At 36.3% G+C, this 17,268-nt stretch overlaps 1 protein-coding gene across 10 annotated transcripts in view; it reads left to right on the plus strand.

Moving 5' to 3' along the window:
- BCAS3 (BCAS3 microtubule associated cell migration factor) overlaps window positions 1–17,268 on the plus strand; it is a 553,715-nt gene that overhangs the window by 228,895 nt on the left and 307,552 nt on the right. For all 10 annotated transcript variants that reach the window (XM_075561479.1, XM_075561480.1, XM_075561485.1 and 7 more), the window contains 3 exons: window positions 6,643–6,767; window positions 9,049–9,214; window positions 11,429–11,529. In XM_075561479.1, the coding sequence (XP_075417594.1) occupies window positions 6,643–6,767; window positions 9,049–9,214; window positions 11,429–11,529 (392 nt within the window). The remainder of the gene's footprint in view (window positions 1–6,642; window positions 6,768–9,048; window positions 9,215–11,428; window positions 11,530–17,268) is intronic.

Genomic DNA, 17,268 nt, shown 5'->3' on the forward strand with positions numbered 1-17,268 from the left:
CTTGCTATAAATTAATTTCCGTGTCCATATACTGTAGTAACATCTGAAAATGTCATTATCAGGGAAGACTGAAGTATCATAAAAAAATGAACAGAGAAATCCTTCCTTGAAAATGTAGCATCATAGCGAGGACACATACTACATAACTATTTTAAGTAATTCGTGCCACAGATGAGAATAAATTCCATGAAAACCAATTTCATCTCTATACTTTCTATTAACCAAATTTCTACCTAGTACACCAAATAGCTATATGGATCTGACTTATGAGCTAACAGTAAGGGGTTGATTTTTAAATGCCAGTCAACATATGACAAATGCTCTTTGTAGACTAAATTTAGGACAAATTAGATAAAATAAGGATAAATTCCTTAATCTGAGTACAAAGAAAAGACTTTTAGTATGCTAATAAAGAGCGAAGTCTTAGCATGGAAATAAAGACGGAGTAACCAATGTTGCATGCTAAATGAGAAAAGCCCCTTCCTTCAGCGGCTGTGTGCTCCTTAAGCAAAAGCACTTGTCAACGAGAAATGATTTGAGGTTGAAACAAGATTAAAAGAGCCAGATTAAAGAAAGGGATCTATGAAATATAGTAGACTTTTAAATCATTGCCTGTCTTTTAGAAGACTGCTTTGTGGTTTGTTTGATGCCATCGTTAGCTCACAAGAAACTCGTTTCTAGTCACTTAGACTAGACTAAAAAGTCCTCCTTTAAAATACGTTACTTCACTAGTGGTGCATGTTTTTTCCATTAAGATCTTAATGAAACCTCAAATTAAGGCAGCAAAATGAATATAAGTTTGACAACTTCTTCCATGTTGTTTATAAGAGCGCCTTTGTTTTAATAGTTTTTGTTACAATTTTCTATGATATTTAGTTTGTTTTTATTTACGAAATTATGAACGATTCTGAAATTAGAATGTTTTTAGTACTTCTGGTGATAAGGTAATACATGCATGTGGATACAAGTGAAATTTTTACAGCTCTACTTTAAATGCACGTTTTATACAAATATTTTTATTAGTTTTGACGTTGCAACATTCCTAAAATTTTATATTTGGGAGATGATGGATTTCTAGTATTTGGTGTTTGTTTTTTTTAATTAAGCTAGCTTTGTTCTTTAAATTCATACAGTTTAAGATGAGCCAGTTTTAAAATATTCTCTTTCTTTTTATCAGCAAAGTAAGTGGGAAAAACTTAATTGGGAAAAAAATATGTTGGAGAGTTAAACATATAGGTCATCAATGACATTCTCATTATTTTAAGTACTCCGGAATAATATGTCATTTATGTTAGTTTAACAATATTTACATTTCAATGACTAAACATTTAAAAATAATTATACATCCAATATACTTTTCAAATAGAAATATTATAGAAATAACAAATATTTACCGTGTTCTTTTGCATATGATATTGAAGCTTCTGCTATTTTTTTTAATTGGTCATCAAAAGTAAAAAATATGTACATGACCTTATGGAAAAAAATATCTCTTTGAGTATATTCCTTACTTGGAAAGTATCTTTTCCTTAAATGAGATTAATTTCAAATAAGAATGAAAATTTACATATCAAATTATATTTGGCATTTATCTAGCATTCTTTAAGAATGCTTGATCCGGCTGAGTACCCTTTAAAAAGTTCATGCAAAATGAAATTAGAAGATAGCGGAATTTTCCCACAAGTTTGGAACATAATTACGTATGTTCTTCGTGCTTTCTGCATAAGTAATTCCTCTAAAATAGACCTGCTCTCTTGAAAATGTTTAATATTTAATGTTTTGGAAAATAATATCTATGTTGAGGTGAAGCTTATCTGTAAAATTTATATGAACCTGTTAAATCTTTATAAATAATTTTTGTAAACATTTTAAAAATCAATTATTACTATTTTGTTTTTTTATAATACTTTCAGTTTCCCTACTTCGGTCTATTTTAGAAAGTAAACTTCAAAGGGAGCGAATCCTCTGATTTTTAAAAGCTTAACCACAGTGAAAATACTAAGAACAAGAGTGTTTTCCTTTAACAGGGAGACATAACACCACCTGTACTTTTTGCATCAATTTTCAGCTGAAATATTGACTGTATGAGGGTTTTAGAAAAGAAAAAAAACAGTGCTTCTGACTCCTGTTCCCTCCTGGAGGTTAGCGTCCTAAACACGACACACACCACATTGCTGCTTCTCAGTTCATCTTCAGATGTGGCATGCTCGTCCTGCTCTGTGGCACATGGAGAACTTACCCCAATAAAGACCTTTCCCCCATTATTTTTAAGCAGATCTTGTTAGAGTTTTTCAATTTTCTTTCTGTTTGCAGTTGGATGTGCATTATATAACGCAGTAAGAGTTGGGGGAGTGTGGGAAACATCAATTGGTCTTTTAAGCATTTTTAAAGACCTAGTAATGTTAATTGATAATCCTCTAACTTCTGATGTTAGTAAAAAATGATTGCACTGTCTTAGTTAGAAATGCCTTCCTCATAAGTAATAAAAAAGACCTAAACTTCGGGTTTTTAATTTAGCACCTTATTTTTTTATGTGTTTATTTTCTGGTTAAGTGAAAATGACATTTCATGCTGATTATTTTGCCTGATACTGAGAAAATTTTTATTCTACTTCTCTATTACACTTCATTCCAAAGCTAAGAGAATTTTTTAAAATTTTGAACATAGGATATCAATGCCATATCTAGAGGTTGAGGGGGAGTCAAAAGGCTCTCATCAGGAGTATATTTTATTTTCATGTAAAGCCATTTCAAAACTCATCAAGTAAAGTTGTGGATCCCAAATGAGTTTCAGTAATAATTTTGTATTATTGCATTATTAAATGAATAATAAATGAGGGAAGACCTCTAAACACCCAAAGGAATTCATAAGTTTGCAAATGTTTTGTATGAGGATGTTAAGTCCCCATCAGAGAACAAAAGAATTGGTTGAGACCAGGAAAGAAAAAGAGTTATTATTGGAACACTTTCCCAAAGTGATTGATAGAAATCACAGGAAGACTTTTCACAGTAAGAAAACACGATTTATGAGACTATTATGTTTTCCTTTCCACTTTATAGAAGTATTTTTGTCCAGTAAATGGTTATTTTGAAATAAATTTGGGCGACATTGAAGTAGAAATTTGAAATAGAATTATCAAGTTCATATTTCTTAATATCCCTGATTCACACTGTGAAAAACCATTCTTCTTTTCCTGAATTCCTGGACTTGATCTTTTCCAAACTTGGGGGACAGGGGGTGAATTGATCAAAGTTAGCATTTCTGCCTTTTGGTTAATTGAGTAGAAAATATGAAGGTGCTTCAAAATAATCATGGAAAATGATATTAAAAGATTATGGAATTTTTCAACAAATTAAAAAATGTTTCTATTTTGCATAAATGTGAATATCCCAATGTATGTTTGATGACACAGAAACTTGAGCTAAAGAAGTTCACCAGATAAGCTTCATACTCAAGAAATGTGGCATGTGGCATGCAACAAAGTTAGTTGCAGGAATGAAAAACCTTTTGACCACTTGATTACTTATTAAATATAATTTTTCACTATTGAGATTATTAATTCCCTATCAGAATAAGTATGGGAATAGTAAAGACAATCCTTTACATTTAGCATAGAATACTTAATTACCTTCGGGATCTCTATGAGTTGCTGTTGGTTGCATGCCAACCACAAAAGCAAGTTTTATTATTACATTGATATTTTTAAATTTGTGTTCAAAAACTGAGTTAAGTCCAACACTATAAAAGTGTAACCAAATTTTGCTTTGGCCATCGAGTGACTGATAATTCTGTAAGATAATAAATGTGTTTTTATGTTCAAAGTCAATGTTATCTCATTTCTGCTTATTATTATATTTGAAAGGTGGCCACTCAGCCCAGTAATAACTATCTTTTAAGCCAGTTTAGGATGCACAATTTAGAGAAACTGTATTTTCTCTTAAGAATTGGAATACCCAGTTGTTTTCTTTCTTGTTGCTTACCACATGATTTAAACACAAACAAAAATAGCATCCAGTATTTTGCAAAGATCTTTGAGTTTCTTTTTTCTTAAGAGTTTGGTTATAGATTTTATTCCTGTGAGTCTAATTTGTATTTTCTCAGTATTATTCCTTGTCTCCTGATGTTTTTTTCTAGTATCAGGAGCTGTTTGAATAAAAAAATACAGAGTCACACCATTACAAGACTTTTTAAAAAAAATTCTAGAATGGCATCCTTCCTCCCCTCTCAACCGTCCCAAACCCACCAGGGTTAAAAATGACTACTGGAAATGCAAAGCCGCCAGCCTACAGGGATTTATCAGTTTAGTAATCCTAGTTCAGTGTTGGAAATAAAGGTTTTGAAGGAAAATTATGTTCTAAGACAATGCAGCCAAGAACATCATAACCAGATTGAACAATTCTGAAATCATTAGCCTAGATTTTTGTTGTGTGGAGTGGAGTTTTCTTCTTGGAGTTAAATTACTGCTGTTGAGGGAGATGACACCCTGAAGGGAAAGTTTTTTATAGAACTTGATTCATTTTCTTCACAAAAACTCCACATATTACCCTATACCCCCATGTCTTCATTTCCTGCCAGTGTAGGGCTCTATCTGTATTGGTATTTTTGGCATGGATGTGGTTTGTTTGGGGATTGATCTAACAGCGTGTATTACTGACAACTTTAGGACAGAGGGGAGAATAAAGAGATTGGTCAAATGGTCGTGTTGTAGATCTCTTGCTTTCTCTAGAGCAGTGGTTCTCAACCTTCCTAATGCCACCACCCTTTAATACAGTTCCTTGTATGTGGTGACCCCCAACCATAAAGTTATTTTAGTTGCCACTCCGTAGCTGTAATTTTGCTACTGTTATCAATTGTCATGGAAATAATCTAATATGCAGGATGTGTTTTCATTGTTACAAATTGAACATAATTAAAATATAGTGATTAATCATAAACCAATATGTAATTATATATTGTGAATTATTTATGTGTTTTCCGATTGTCTTAGATGACCCCTGTGAAAGGGTTGTTCAACCCCTGTAGGGTCGCGACCCACAGGTTGAGAATCACTGCTCTAGATTGAAGACGTCTGTCATAACAGATGGCTTAGGAAGTAAGATATGTGAAAGACTATTTCTAGTGTCTTGGGGAAAAGGTTATCATAGCACACTTAGATTGTCCAAACATTAGATGACAACAATGACACACACACACACACACACACACGAATTGACACTTGTTGAGAGTACAGTGACATGGGAAGACACTGCCCTGAGAGGGTTACAAGCTTTCTGTAGTTCTGTTCCTTGATTTTGCACCGGAAACTGATGGGGGGCTTACTCCAGCACAGTTTAGGACCCTCATCTCAGAGTGGCTCACTCAGTGGGACTAAGGTAGGGTCTGAGTATTTGCCCATGTAAGTAGTTCCCAAGTGGTATTGCTAGCCAATGGCTACACTTTGAGGACCAATGCAGTATGATAATTCTTTAAAATAACCCAGTGAGGCCAACATAACATATTTTATTTTACATATTAGTATTCAGAACACTGAGGCGTTAAATGACCAAAGTCACAAAGCTAGTAAGTGCCAGGCCTGGAATTCAGATTCCTTTTTCTTCCAACTCCAAAAAGCAGCCTTTTCTCTTCCCACTCCTTTTTAAAAGGGAAGTGCGCCCAACAAGGTGGAGAACTGCCGGTGCTGGCACTGCAGACTGCATGGGAGCATCAGCGCTGTGCTGCCCATTGTGGCCCACGTGGCCAGTGCACAGGATGGCTGTGTTCTGGCTGGTCTATGAGTGAGAGAAAATAATCTCATTTACTTAAGTTGGTGGCTAAAAGTCACTAATGAGCTATAGTGGAGCCCTTGATAAGTCAGAAGTGAAGACAGTTACGCAAAAGAACAAGAAAGGTTGGTTTTAATTATCAAGACTATGAAAACTGATTCAGAGAAACAAAAACAAAAAGCAGTACATTTTGTGGTAGTTTTTTTGAAATAACAGCAATTACTGAACATGCCCTAAAACAGGAGAAACCAGATTTACATAGGAGAGGCTTTTCAGACATAGGCTGTCAGTATTTATTTCTGCTATATTCTTTTCTCTGATCAATCCTATCATTTTCATAAAGCCAAGAAAAAAATAACAAATACTAAATTTGGTACCTAAATCTTCTTTCTGCGTGTTAATTCTGTATAATCTTATGACTGAAGGAATTTTCAAGTTATCGTTCTGTCATCTGATGGTTTCATACATTGTCTCCATTCACTTGTATTGTCAGTCTCACGTTGTATACATTTAGATCAAATAGTGAACTGTTTTGTTATTATGAGATGCTCAGACCAGTTCTGCTACTCCATCGTGAAATACCAGGGGCATTTTAACAGTCTGAAAAGTGACTTGGGTTTCACTAGCACATATCTCCAAAGGAGTTATTTTTGTAGTGTTCAGGACATTTGCTTTCCTGATAAGACTCTGGAACTTTCAACTGATTTTAGTGGTATTCCAGAACATGATCACATATCACTAGGCAAAAAAAAAAAAAAAAAAAAAAGCATGTTAGCATTGGAGGTGGGATTTTAGGGGTGGGATTTAAAGGAGAAACTGCCCTTAGCTTGGAGATTGATTTCACCATGTTAATTTTTCATTATCATTTTATTTTTTAAAGCAAAGTTAAACCACCTCCTCAAATTTCACCCAGCAAATCAGTGGGCGGAGAATTTTGCGTGGCTGCTGTCTTTGGAACATCCAGATCATGGTTTGCAAATAATGCAGGTCTTAAAAGAGAAAAAGGTATGTGTTTTTTATTGAAGGTGAAACTTACCTGATGTAATTTTTGCTTCTTGGAGCACATTGCTAGCAGATATCTTTTGAATAGCCTCGGACCCAATAATGTGGAGCTCGATTTTTATTTTTAATTATTATGTCTCTTCTGGGCTACGTAAGCCTGGTTAAGGAGGAAAACGATCTCCTTACTATTAACCATGGAATGAGTTATTGACAAGTGTGCAGTGCTCTCAACGCTGCATGTAAACTTTTATCTTTTTATAAGCCAATATCATACTATTATCCTAAGAAAGCTTTACAATAATTCCTTGAAGGATGAAGAGGAAACCCCACATTTAGCCCTATTTTAGAGATGAGAAACTTGAGATTAGCAAGCTTAATCTTAAATTTGCTAAAGCACTATTTAGTGGGTAGTGGAATCAGAGTTAGATCCCTGGTCTTCTAATGCTAAATCCTGCCTTTAATCAACAAGAACAACTCTGATGGATTGCAAATTAAAGGAGAAAAACAGACTGTGGTCGAGAAAGAAGGGACATTTTTAAGGTTATTATTGTTCCTTTGGATTGATAGATCCTAATCAGCTATCTTTTTATCTGATATTTTACATTTACAATAATTTTTTAAAATCTAATAAAATTTACAATGTAAAAATAGTACAATAGAGAAAAAATCTTTCCAACTATTTTGTACATTAAGAACAGTATGGACATTGACGTACACAGCAAAACTAATGCTGGCAGCCGGGGTTAAAGTTTATGTGTAACTTTGGCTCAAGATTTTCAGTGGTTTGACTGTTAAGAAATGATGAAATTTGGCTGTAAGAAATGATGTAGTCATCTTCCATTTTGTGACCCGATGTGATCATCTAACATTTTCCCAACATGCTAACTTTCGCATAATGATCTGTTCTTTGGAACCTCACCATGTTGACATGAGTAATAGATATATTTTGCTTGCTTGTTTTTTTTTATTCCTGCCTTGATCACCAGAGTCAGTACCTAAATGTTTACACAATCCCTGCGTTAGTAGACAAGTGCTCATTGTTTGTGTATGCAGATTGATAGGTCTGCTCTCATAGAAGGGTGTATAATTTTGAATGTTGAAACGGTCCCCTCCCTATTTTGGTCTAATTGAAGTAGGGCACAAACTGGTTTGTTAGTAGGGCACTTCTCTGACTCGATCCACAGGCTGCATTGTTCTTGGCAAAATGACTCTCCTTTGTACTTCATGCTGGCAGCCAGACATCAGCCCTTTCCATTCTTATCGCCTTTCAGTGACCCTTTCGTTGGAAATCTGATCTCAGGTACAGCAGGTTTCTTACCTAAGTGGGAGAGGACAAGTGAAGTATGCAAGCCTTCCATTCCCTTATCCCATCTTTATTTTTCTGCTGCCTCTTTAGCTTTAGTGATGCTATCGAAAGGACTTTTTGTTACTAGTTAAAACCTTCTGTGAAGCTCGATTTCAAATGCTTCTCCCTTCTGTTCTAATTACCCTTTTAACTTGCCACTCTTTTATATTCCCTTGGTTGGTAATTAGCCATTTTCTCAAATCAGCTGTAATTGATTCAGCTGGCATAGCGATAAGGTGACCCACCCAACAGTCATGAGTGATTTTATATGTTCCTGCCTTTACTATAAAACCTGAACTATAGCACAAAACCTGTTTTTGTAGTTAAGACATGTGCGTGCCTTACAAAGTCATTTGATTAGATCTATATTCAGGAACTGATCTCGCAAAAGTATGACCAGTCTTCATTTGCTTTTCAGGGGTGAGACAGGCAGTGATCCCATTGAAAGGAAGGAAGTAAGAGGGTTGGGGAAGGATCACATATTTTTTTGTTTATTTTGATCTAGAAATTTAAAAGGTAAAGTTTTCTAAGGGAGAGCCTTCACTGTAGTATTTCCGCTACAACTATAGCTTAATCCATACAACATCGCCCTTCTTATCCCAGCCAGCATTATTTTCATAATTACGTTACAGAGAAATACAAAAGACCATTAAACCCTTGCTTCCCACTATTAGGGGTTTGGCTATATTTACATCCTTTAGGAAAGAATTGGTCGAAGATTTGGAAGTATTTGGAGGATAATAGAGATTTTGAAATTCTTTAGCATCTACGTAGACTGGACAAGCATTGGGCGAAAAGCAGGCACCATGTGAAAACGTCCTTGCCAGCTTGTTTTCTCTAAGAAGCCTCCGTAGCCGACTGACAAAGCTAATAGCTTGTGAAAGTGATAGGGCTCCTTTGCTGCCATCTCACACCCACGCTCTGTTGTTTTTCTTGTAGATCAGTCAAAACAAGTCCTAGTTGAATCTCTGTACATTATCAGCTGCTATGGCACCTTAGTGGAGCACATGATGGAGCCACGGCCCCTGAGTACTGCCCCCAAGATTAGTGATGACACGCCACTGGAAATGATGACGTCACCTCGGGCCAGCTGGACTCTGGTCAGGTAGTGTCTCCTTTTTTTGTTTTTTCTTAACCACTTCATTGCCCACTGTGTCACCAGTGCTTCTCGAGGCATAAATTATTAAAAGCACACGATTTTATAAGTTTTGACGTGTACATGTCTCTACAACCATCCCTGCAGTCAATTTACCATATATACTCGAGTGTAAGCTCACCCAAATCTCAGCTGGGGCATCTAATTTTACCACAAAAACTGCCTTAAAAATGTGCTGGAAAACTCGTCTTTTTTATTTTTTGCTATTAAAAAAAAATACTTTTATTGGGGGCTCTTACATCTCATCACAATCCATAAATTTATCCAGTGTGTCAAGCACATTTGCACATATGCCGCCATCATTTCTTTTTTTTTAAGTTAATAAATACTTGTTTATTCCTTGTTCCAAAATCTTTTTTAAAAATCAATTTATTGGGGGGCGAAAAACTCATCTTATACACGAGTATATACGGTAATAAGCATTCATCACCCACAAAAGTCTCCTGATACCCTTTGTATTCTCTTACTTTGAATTGCAAGCAGTCACCAATATTCTATTATTATCACTAGAGATCTGTTTGCATTTTCTGGAATTTTATATAAATGGAAGTATACAATATATACGTGTGTGTGTGTGTCCTTTAAAATGTAGTTTCACAAATTTGTGCAGTGTCAGCACCATCAACTTTGGAACATTTTCATCATCCCCAAATGGGCTTCAGCACAGGAGTAATTGTGAGGATGGTGCCGGAAAGGCACTGTATTGTTGTCTCGTGTATAGGATTGCTATGGGGCAGGACAAACTGGATGCCACCTAGCAGAGCATTAGTACAGCCCATTAGCAGTTCCCTTCCCATTTCCCCCATCCCTCCAGCTCTTGGCAATTCTTCCTGTGCTAGTCATGGTAGCTCATACAATATGTGACTTTTTTCCTCGCCACATAATGTAATGTTTTTAAGGTTCATCCATGTCGTAGCACGTGTCAGAGTCAATCCCTCAGTCGTTTTTATGACTGACTGTCACTCCATTTCACAGCTGCATTTTGTTCATCCATTCTGTTGATGGGTATATGGGTTGTTTCTTCTCCTGTGACTAACCTGAGCTATGCTGTTGTCAACTTTTGCCTTTTTAGTTTTGATATAAGCATGTTTTCCATTTCCTTGACTCCTTGGCTTGGAAATTACCTCCCTTTGGACTTTTTTTTTGTTCCTTGCTTTTTTGTATGACTTTCCCTTGGACTTGTTTTTCGGTTCCACAAATGGGGCTTCAGTGATTCCCCCTATTTCCAGCTTCATGTTCACTCAAAATACTAGGCTGCGGTGAAACAGCCATTTGGGGGGAAGGGGGATCGTATAAATAGCTTGTAGGTTTCCTTTAAAGTCATTCCTCAAGATACAATGGGTAAGCACTGTGGAGATGTTTATTAAGAATCAGTCCTTCCCAAAGTACATAATGATTAGCATCTTTACAAGCGAGCACAAAGAGGGGAAAGTAAAACCTGGAAATAGCTCAAGATACAGTGCATTGTCCAGGAGTGACAGAAAAATTGTCCCCGACATGTATGGGAGGAAACGGACAAAAATGGATATGAAGACGATGCCTCTGCTTTTGACATCTTAAAATATTCTTTTATTGATTTTTAGAGACTCCAACATTCTTTACTGCTTTATGGCTTTGGAATTGATCTAATCAATATCTGATTTATCAAGCCATTTAGGAGTAGTTAATCTAATTAAAATTACAGTAACATGGTTGTTGAAATGGATGGCTTAATTTGGAACTCAGATGCTAATTAGGTCTATAATAAGTTATCTATTTACACAACTGCAGGCTTACACTTTTTTTAACATGCATTATTTTCTTTTAAACTATGCATGGGTTCTAAAAAGACATTTTAACAATGGTCAAAACTTAGGTAAAATTAGTTGCTTACGTGTACCATTTCAATTCTACATATTCTGTTCAATCTTCTTTTTCCTGTTGGAGAGTCTTCTTCTCATAGGTTTATATTGACTACATGTAATTTATCTGACTCACTGCCCTCTTTTTATTTTCCTTAAACAGATGGCCTTGTGTTTCAGGTTTCAGCACTCCAATAAGTTCATTTTAAATATTACACAGATAGTGTGAGTTTATATCAGTATCTTTAAGTGATGACAATGTTTGTGATTTATACTCCCTCTATTAAACTTAAATATTAATCTACTTCTGCTGTTTCCTTAGAACCCCTCAATGGAATGAATTGCAACCACCATTTAATGCAAACCACCCTCTGCTCCTTGCTGCAGACGCAGTACAGTATTACCAGTTCCTGCTTTCTGGCTGTAAGTAGTTCTGATGGTTTTTACCGTCCATGTGGTATCTTTGGTTTTCATCCAAACATGCTGACTTTTAAAGCACCCAAGTACTTTAGCACTGTCCAGAGGCCAAAGGCCTAGACCAGTCAGACTCAGGCAGGTAAAATATTTAAAACAAATGTAAACCATGAGCTTTAGCACGTGCTAAAAATACCTTGGGGTTGCTCTATGTCCAGTAATGATATAGATAAATTGGTTGGGAGTACTTGATGGGATCAAAAATAAAATTGAGAATGCCAGTATATAATAAGCAGTTTCATAATGCCTAATGTCTGTTTCTAACACAAGAAAAACTTGCAAACTGCTCACTGTGAAAGCTTGCCAGCGGGATGTTTGTTTTATGGAATTTCACTTGTAATAGTGAATGTAGTAATGATCGCTAAAGAAGCTTTTATCCATTTTTAAAATTTGTATGTTTATCTGTTGAATATCTAAGCTCTAGTTGGGAGAAACTCAACCAGGTTTTATGTTTGTTTTTTTTGTTTTTGTTTTTATATGGGGTATATTGAAAGGCAATATTGATAATCTAGCTTGTGGTCCTAGAATTTAAAGTATTCTACAATTTTTTTAAGAATGGACTGGTGAGGGAAACAGATGTACAAAAGTGCTTGACACAATCGATGTATGTGTGGATTGTGATAAGAATTGTACAAACCCCCAATAAAATGATTTAACTATTTAAAAAAAAAAGAATGGCCTGGAACCTTAATATAACTTGATGCCTTAAATATTGCATAGTTTTCATAAATTTACCCAAATTCAATATTGACATGTTTCTCAATGTTTTTTTAAAACCATTTTATTAAGGGCTTGTACAACTCTTATCACAATCCATCCATCCATCCATTGTGTCATGTACGTTTGTACATTTGTTGCCATCATCATTCTCAAAACATTTGCCTTCTGCTTGAGCCCTTGATATCAGTTCCTCATTTTCTTTGCCTCCCTTTCCTCTTCCCCATCCCTCATGAACCCTTGATAATTTATATATTATTATTTTGCCATATCTTTCACTGTCTGACATCTCCCTTTACCCTCCTTTCTGTTGTCCAACCCCCTTCTCAAGGGGTTTTGTTGTTTTCAACTACTACTATGTTTTCTGTCTGTATTATAAAACATGAATTGAAAGTTTTTTTCTAACAATTATGTGTAATGTTTATAATGTGATATGAAATATATGAACTAGAAAGATAAAAATCTCTAGAGGTAAGAAACTCAATAATTGAGTGGATATACCACTAAGATTAGGGGATGGTGGGGGAAGAAAAGGGGAATCGATCACAAGGATCAATCTAGAACCTCCTCAAAGGGGGTCAAATAATGGAAAAGTGGGCTAGGGGCAACAGAGGACGATGTAAGATGTGGGAATAATAATCTTTAACTTATCAAGGGTTCATAAAGGAGGGTGGTGGGGAGAGGGGGAAGCAATAGGGAGCTGATATCAGGGGCTCAAATGGGAAGAGAATGCTTTGAAAATGATGATGGTGGCATATATGCAAGTGTGCTTGACACACTGAATGAATGTACGAATTGTGATAAGAGATGTAAGAGCCCCTAATAAAAGTATTTTTAAAAAAGAAACCCAATAATTATAATAATCAACAATCTGACTCTGTCTTTCAGTTAAATTCACTGATTGATTATTCCAGCATGTATTTAATAAGTACCTCCCAGGTGTCAGGCATTGTGATTTAATGATAAATTGTGTAATGCATCTGCCCTCAGCAGGCAGGCTTTTATTAAAAGAAATAAAATGGGCTAGGCGCATCCGTGAACTATGAGAGCAAGGACTTAGTCACCAAGAGCTCCACTGAGGCTGAAAGGACTCCTTGCGTCTCATCAGATCGAGAACAAGGAGGACTGCGTTTCAGAGACTTGTAAGAAGAAGGTGCAGTGTGAGTGGTATCTTGGAAACAGGAACTTAGGACTTGTCAGGGGGTTTGAACTTGATTCTATAGGGCATTGGTCCTCATACTAGTTCAAGAAGCAGAATGCGTAGAACAGTTTATAGTCCAGACTTCCTTAACATCTATTTAATGATAGTTTAATACACCCTCCCAAATTTATAACTTACACGGGCCATTAAAAGGAGCAACAGTAACCTCTCAAAGGGGAGAAATCTAACAAAGGGCTGAATTAACCATAGTTGACTCTCAGGGTTATTTGTCTTGTTTTGTTTTGTGTTAGGTGTGAATAGTAAACTAACAGAAGAACCAAATATTTAAGAATGCATCTGTCTCCACTCCTTTATTTTTGTGTGTTGATAAATTCAGCTGATTGCAATGATTTCCCTTTTGCTTCTCTGAATACCTCTGATTAAGTCTGAGAACAACCAAAGTCTCCAGGAGTGTGGTTTCAGTGCCAGTACTGAAGGCGAGAGCCAGCCCCTGGATGTTTCCAAGCAGGCCTGAAACAGCGACATTGCGTTTTAGAATGTGCGCTCTCACTGCGTTCCAAGCAGGCAGTTCGGCTGAGGGGAGTCCAGACTCGAGGCTTTGTGGTTCTGCTTTGTGGTGTGTATGTAGCAACAAAACATTTGGTATTTCCAAAGTCTTCACGGGCATGCGTGAAGTATATTACAGCGGAGACAGGACAGACCTCTGAGGCATTGAGGAACTGAAATAGGTAAGAATTAGAACCAGTTTGAAAGAAAGGCATTACTGACGAGTCTACCTTTTCTTATTAAAATATGGAATATAGTATGTTTCATTGTGACTCCAAATTGAGTGAGCACTGAGATAAGGATGAAAGTGTCTGGGTTCTGTTTTCAGCCTTTTAATCCCTTCTCTTTCCTCTTCGAGGTGTTATGATGAAATGATGCTAACATTCTTTTTCATGTGCACACACACCTCAGATCACCTCACGAAAGCCAGTCACATTAATATTTTTGTTTTCTGTGCATTTTGTGTTTTCTGTCAATCTAAAAGTTCTATTTATGTTGTATTAATTAATTAAAAAGTTCGAAATATTGTGAAAATTACCCAGAGACCTGAAGGATGCATTTTCAAGAAAATGGCTCCCAGAGAGTTGCTCTATGCATTGTGGCCTCAGACTCTGAATTTGTAAAAAATGCAGTAAAATGAAGTGCAATCAAACAAGGAAAGGCTGTATAAAACAGACTATTTTAGTTGTCATTATATACCTTGTTTCGTATCTCAGAAGTGCACATGAGTAAACAGTTGGCTATGGGGGCTTGTTAATGTTCAGGATTCATCATAGAATTCTGAGTATGACTTGTTTTATAATACCTGTTCTCTAAGTGACGGAAATGCTGAGTATAGTTGCTAAGTTTCCTCTCATCCTTTTAACTGCAGCATCTTTACACTAGGGGCAGCAGCACTGAATAAGCCAGGATTTTCAAATCATGGCTACTTGCATACAGTAAAGACACATATTAAAGCAGGCTGTGTAATTGGAAGCCCTGAACATGCCGACATTTCACTATGACTGAGGCAATTAAATATGTAAAACATAGACATCTGGCTCCGAGGAGTGAAAGCCTGAAGTACAATTTGTAAAAGCGGTGCTCATGCCGGTCTAGAGAGAATGCCTTTACCTGCCCATTGGTGTACCCTTTCTGCAAGTTAGAGCCCAGTCAGAAGTCATTATTTTCTCAGTATGTTCGGTTCTGTCCATTGAAATAATTTGAAATGATATCTTGGCCCCTTAAAAGTATACTGTACCTAGTACCAAAAAGTCTTTTGCTTTGTTTAATTAATCATATTGAAAATCATTGAATTTTCAAGTTAAGGACTTCCTTGAAAATGATATTTCTAAAATTGTTTTCAAATATAACTTTTTAAAAACATATAACTTTTCATAGTAGATTTGAAACTAGGGACCCTTCTAACTTTACTGCAGACTATACAGATTTTGTAAGCAATTTCTGTGGTTATTTTTACATCTGAAGATGAAGTGAAGCAGACTTGTACAAACTCCGGAAATTATAATAATAGTAGACAATGAATGATATAAATGGAAATAGGAAAGAGACTTTAGGGAAAAGAGAGGAGGAGAGCAGGATGTTTAGCAAGGAATCCCTACTCCCCTCCCTGTAATCATAATAGATAAACTTCTAGTTGATAAACAAAGTTCTGTGTATGTGGCCAAAGGTTGGAAGGTGGGAGAGGTAAAGGGGAACCTACAATTACAGCCTTCTAACGGATCTTCAAGGAGCCTCGGCAGTGCTGTTTGGTAAGCATTGGACTGCTAACTGCAGATTGGTGGTTCAAACCTACCAGCTGCTCCTTGGGAGAAAGATTCTAGCTCTTCTCATGAAGATTTACATCTTCAGAAATCCCTTCTAGCAGTGGTTCTCAACCTTCATAAAGCAGCGACACTTTAATATAGTTCCTCATGTTGTGGTGACCCCCCCCACCATAATATTATTTTTGTTGCTACTTCATAACTGTAATTTTGCTATTGTTATGCTTCAGGCAACACCTGTGAAAGGGTCGTTCAATGCCCAAAGGGGTCACAACCCACAGGTTGAGAACCGCTGCTCTGTCTGGTCACCAGCAAGTGGAATACACTCAATGGCAGTGGGTTTTTTGTTTGCTTGTTTATCCAACTTTAACATAAAGTAAGTAAATAATCCAAAGTTTGTATTTTTAACTGTAGTCCCATTTCGTACATTGTCCACTTGAGTGGTACTGCCAAGATTTAGAAATGCCATAGATGGAGGTCATGGTAGTGCGCTCCAGATGACTTTTGTTCTTGTGTGGAACATATTGGGTGGTGGTACCTTTGAGTTGGGGGAAATGGACAGATATTGACCAATTTCATATGATCCAGCCTACTCACGCGATAAATTTATATGTATGAGGAGAGTGTAACCTTGCTACATAGTTAAGTAAACTAGGAAACATTTGAGAATCTAATATCCCAAAGTTGTTTTTTCTTGGGCCTAAGAAATCATGGGAATGGTTTATAAAGAGATTAGATATTATAGCATAGCATATTACTGATTTTTTGTTAACACTTTTTCCTTGAAATAGTCATATTTTGTTATAATTACCTTTTCTACCATAGGCATTTTTATTTCAATACTTTCTCAAAATTCAACATTGTACCTGACCAACTCATATTACTAGCCTTTGGCTATAATCTTAAAACAGACAATACATATATTTTTTTGAGTCTGTTTTAGAGCTTGAGAAATTGTACATTTACAGTAAAGCTGGCTGGTTTGACTCAGGAAAGTTTTATTGGGGGAACTCCCATGTTTCTCCTTTTTCTCATAGTTGATTTTGCGGAAGCATTGTTTTAAAGTTGTTGTATTGGCTAGCTTTTTTTGGTATGTCAACTATTGGATTTCTTTCTTAGATAATCTATAGGATATGCCAGAAATATATATTACATCCATAAGATTTTCAGTGGCTGATCCCTCAGAAGTGTAGTCTGTTCTGAGTATGGAGCTTTGTTCGAAACCTGTTCACCTTGGATGACGCTGCTGGCATTTGAGTAACTGGTGGCCCAGCTTCCATCATCACAGCCACCACAGTACAACAAAGCGGTAGCACTGTATTGAACTGGACAGATCTGCTGCCACTGGAGAGCAAGGATAGAGTGCACCTGATCCAGGCCATGATGTTTCCCTTCACTTCCTATGCATATGGAAGGTAAACAATGAATAAGATAAGACGAAAGATGCATTTACATTATGGTGAAGCCTAGTGAAAGTCCCACGGGCTGCTAGAAGAACAA

Source organism: Tenrec ecaudatus, chromosome 10 (genome assembly GCF_050624435.1).
Source record: "Tenrec ecaudatus isolate mTenEca1 chromosome 10, mTenEca1.hap1, whole genome shotgun sequence".
Classification (NCBI taxonomy): Eukaryota; Metazoa; Chordata; class Mammalia; order Afrosoricida; family Tenrecidae; genus Tenrec; species Tenrec ecaudatus.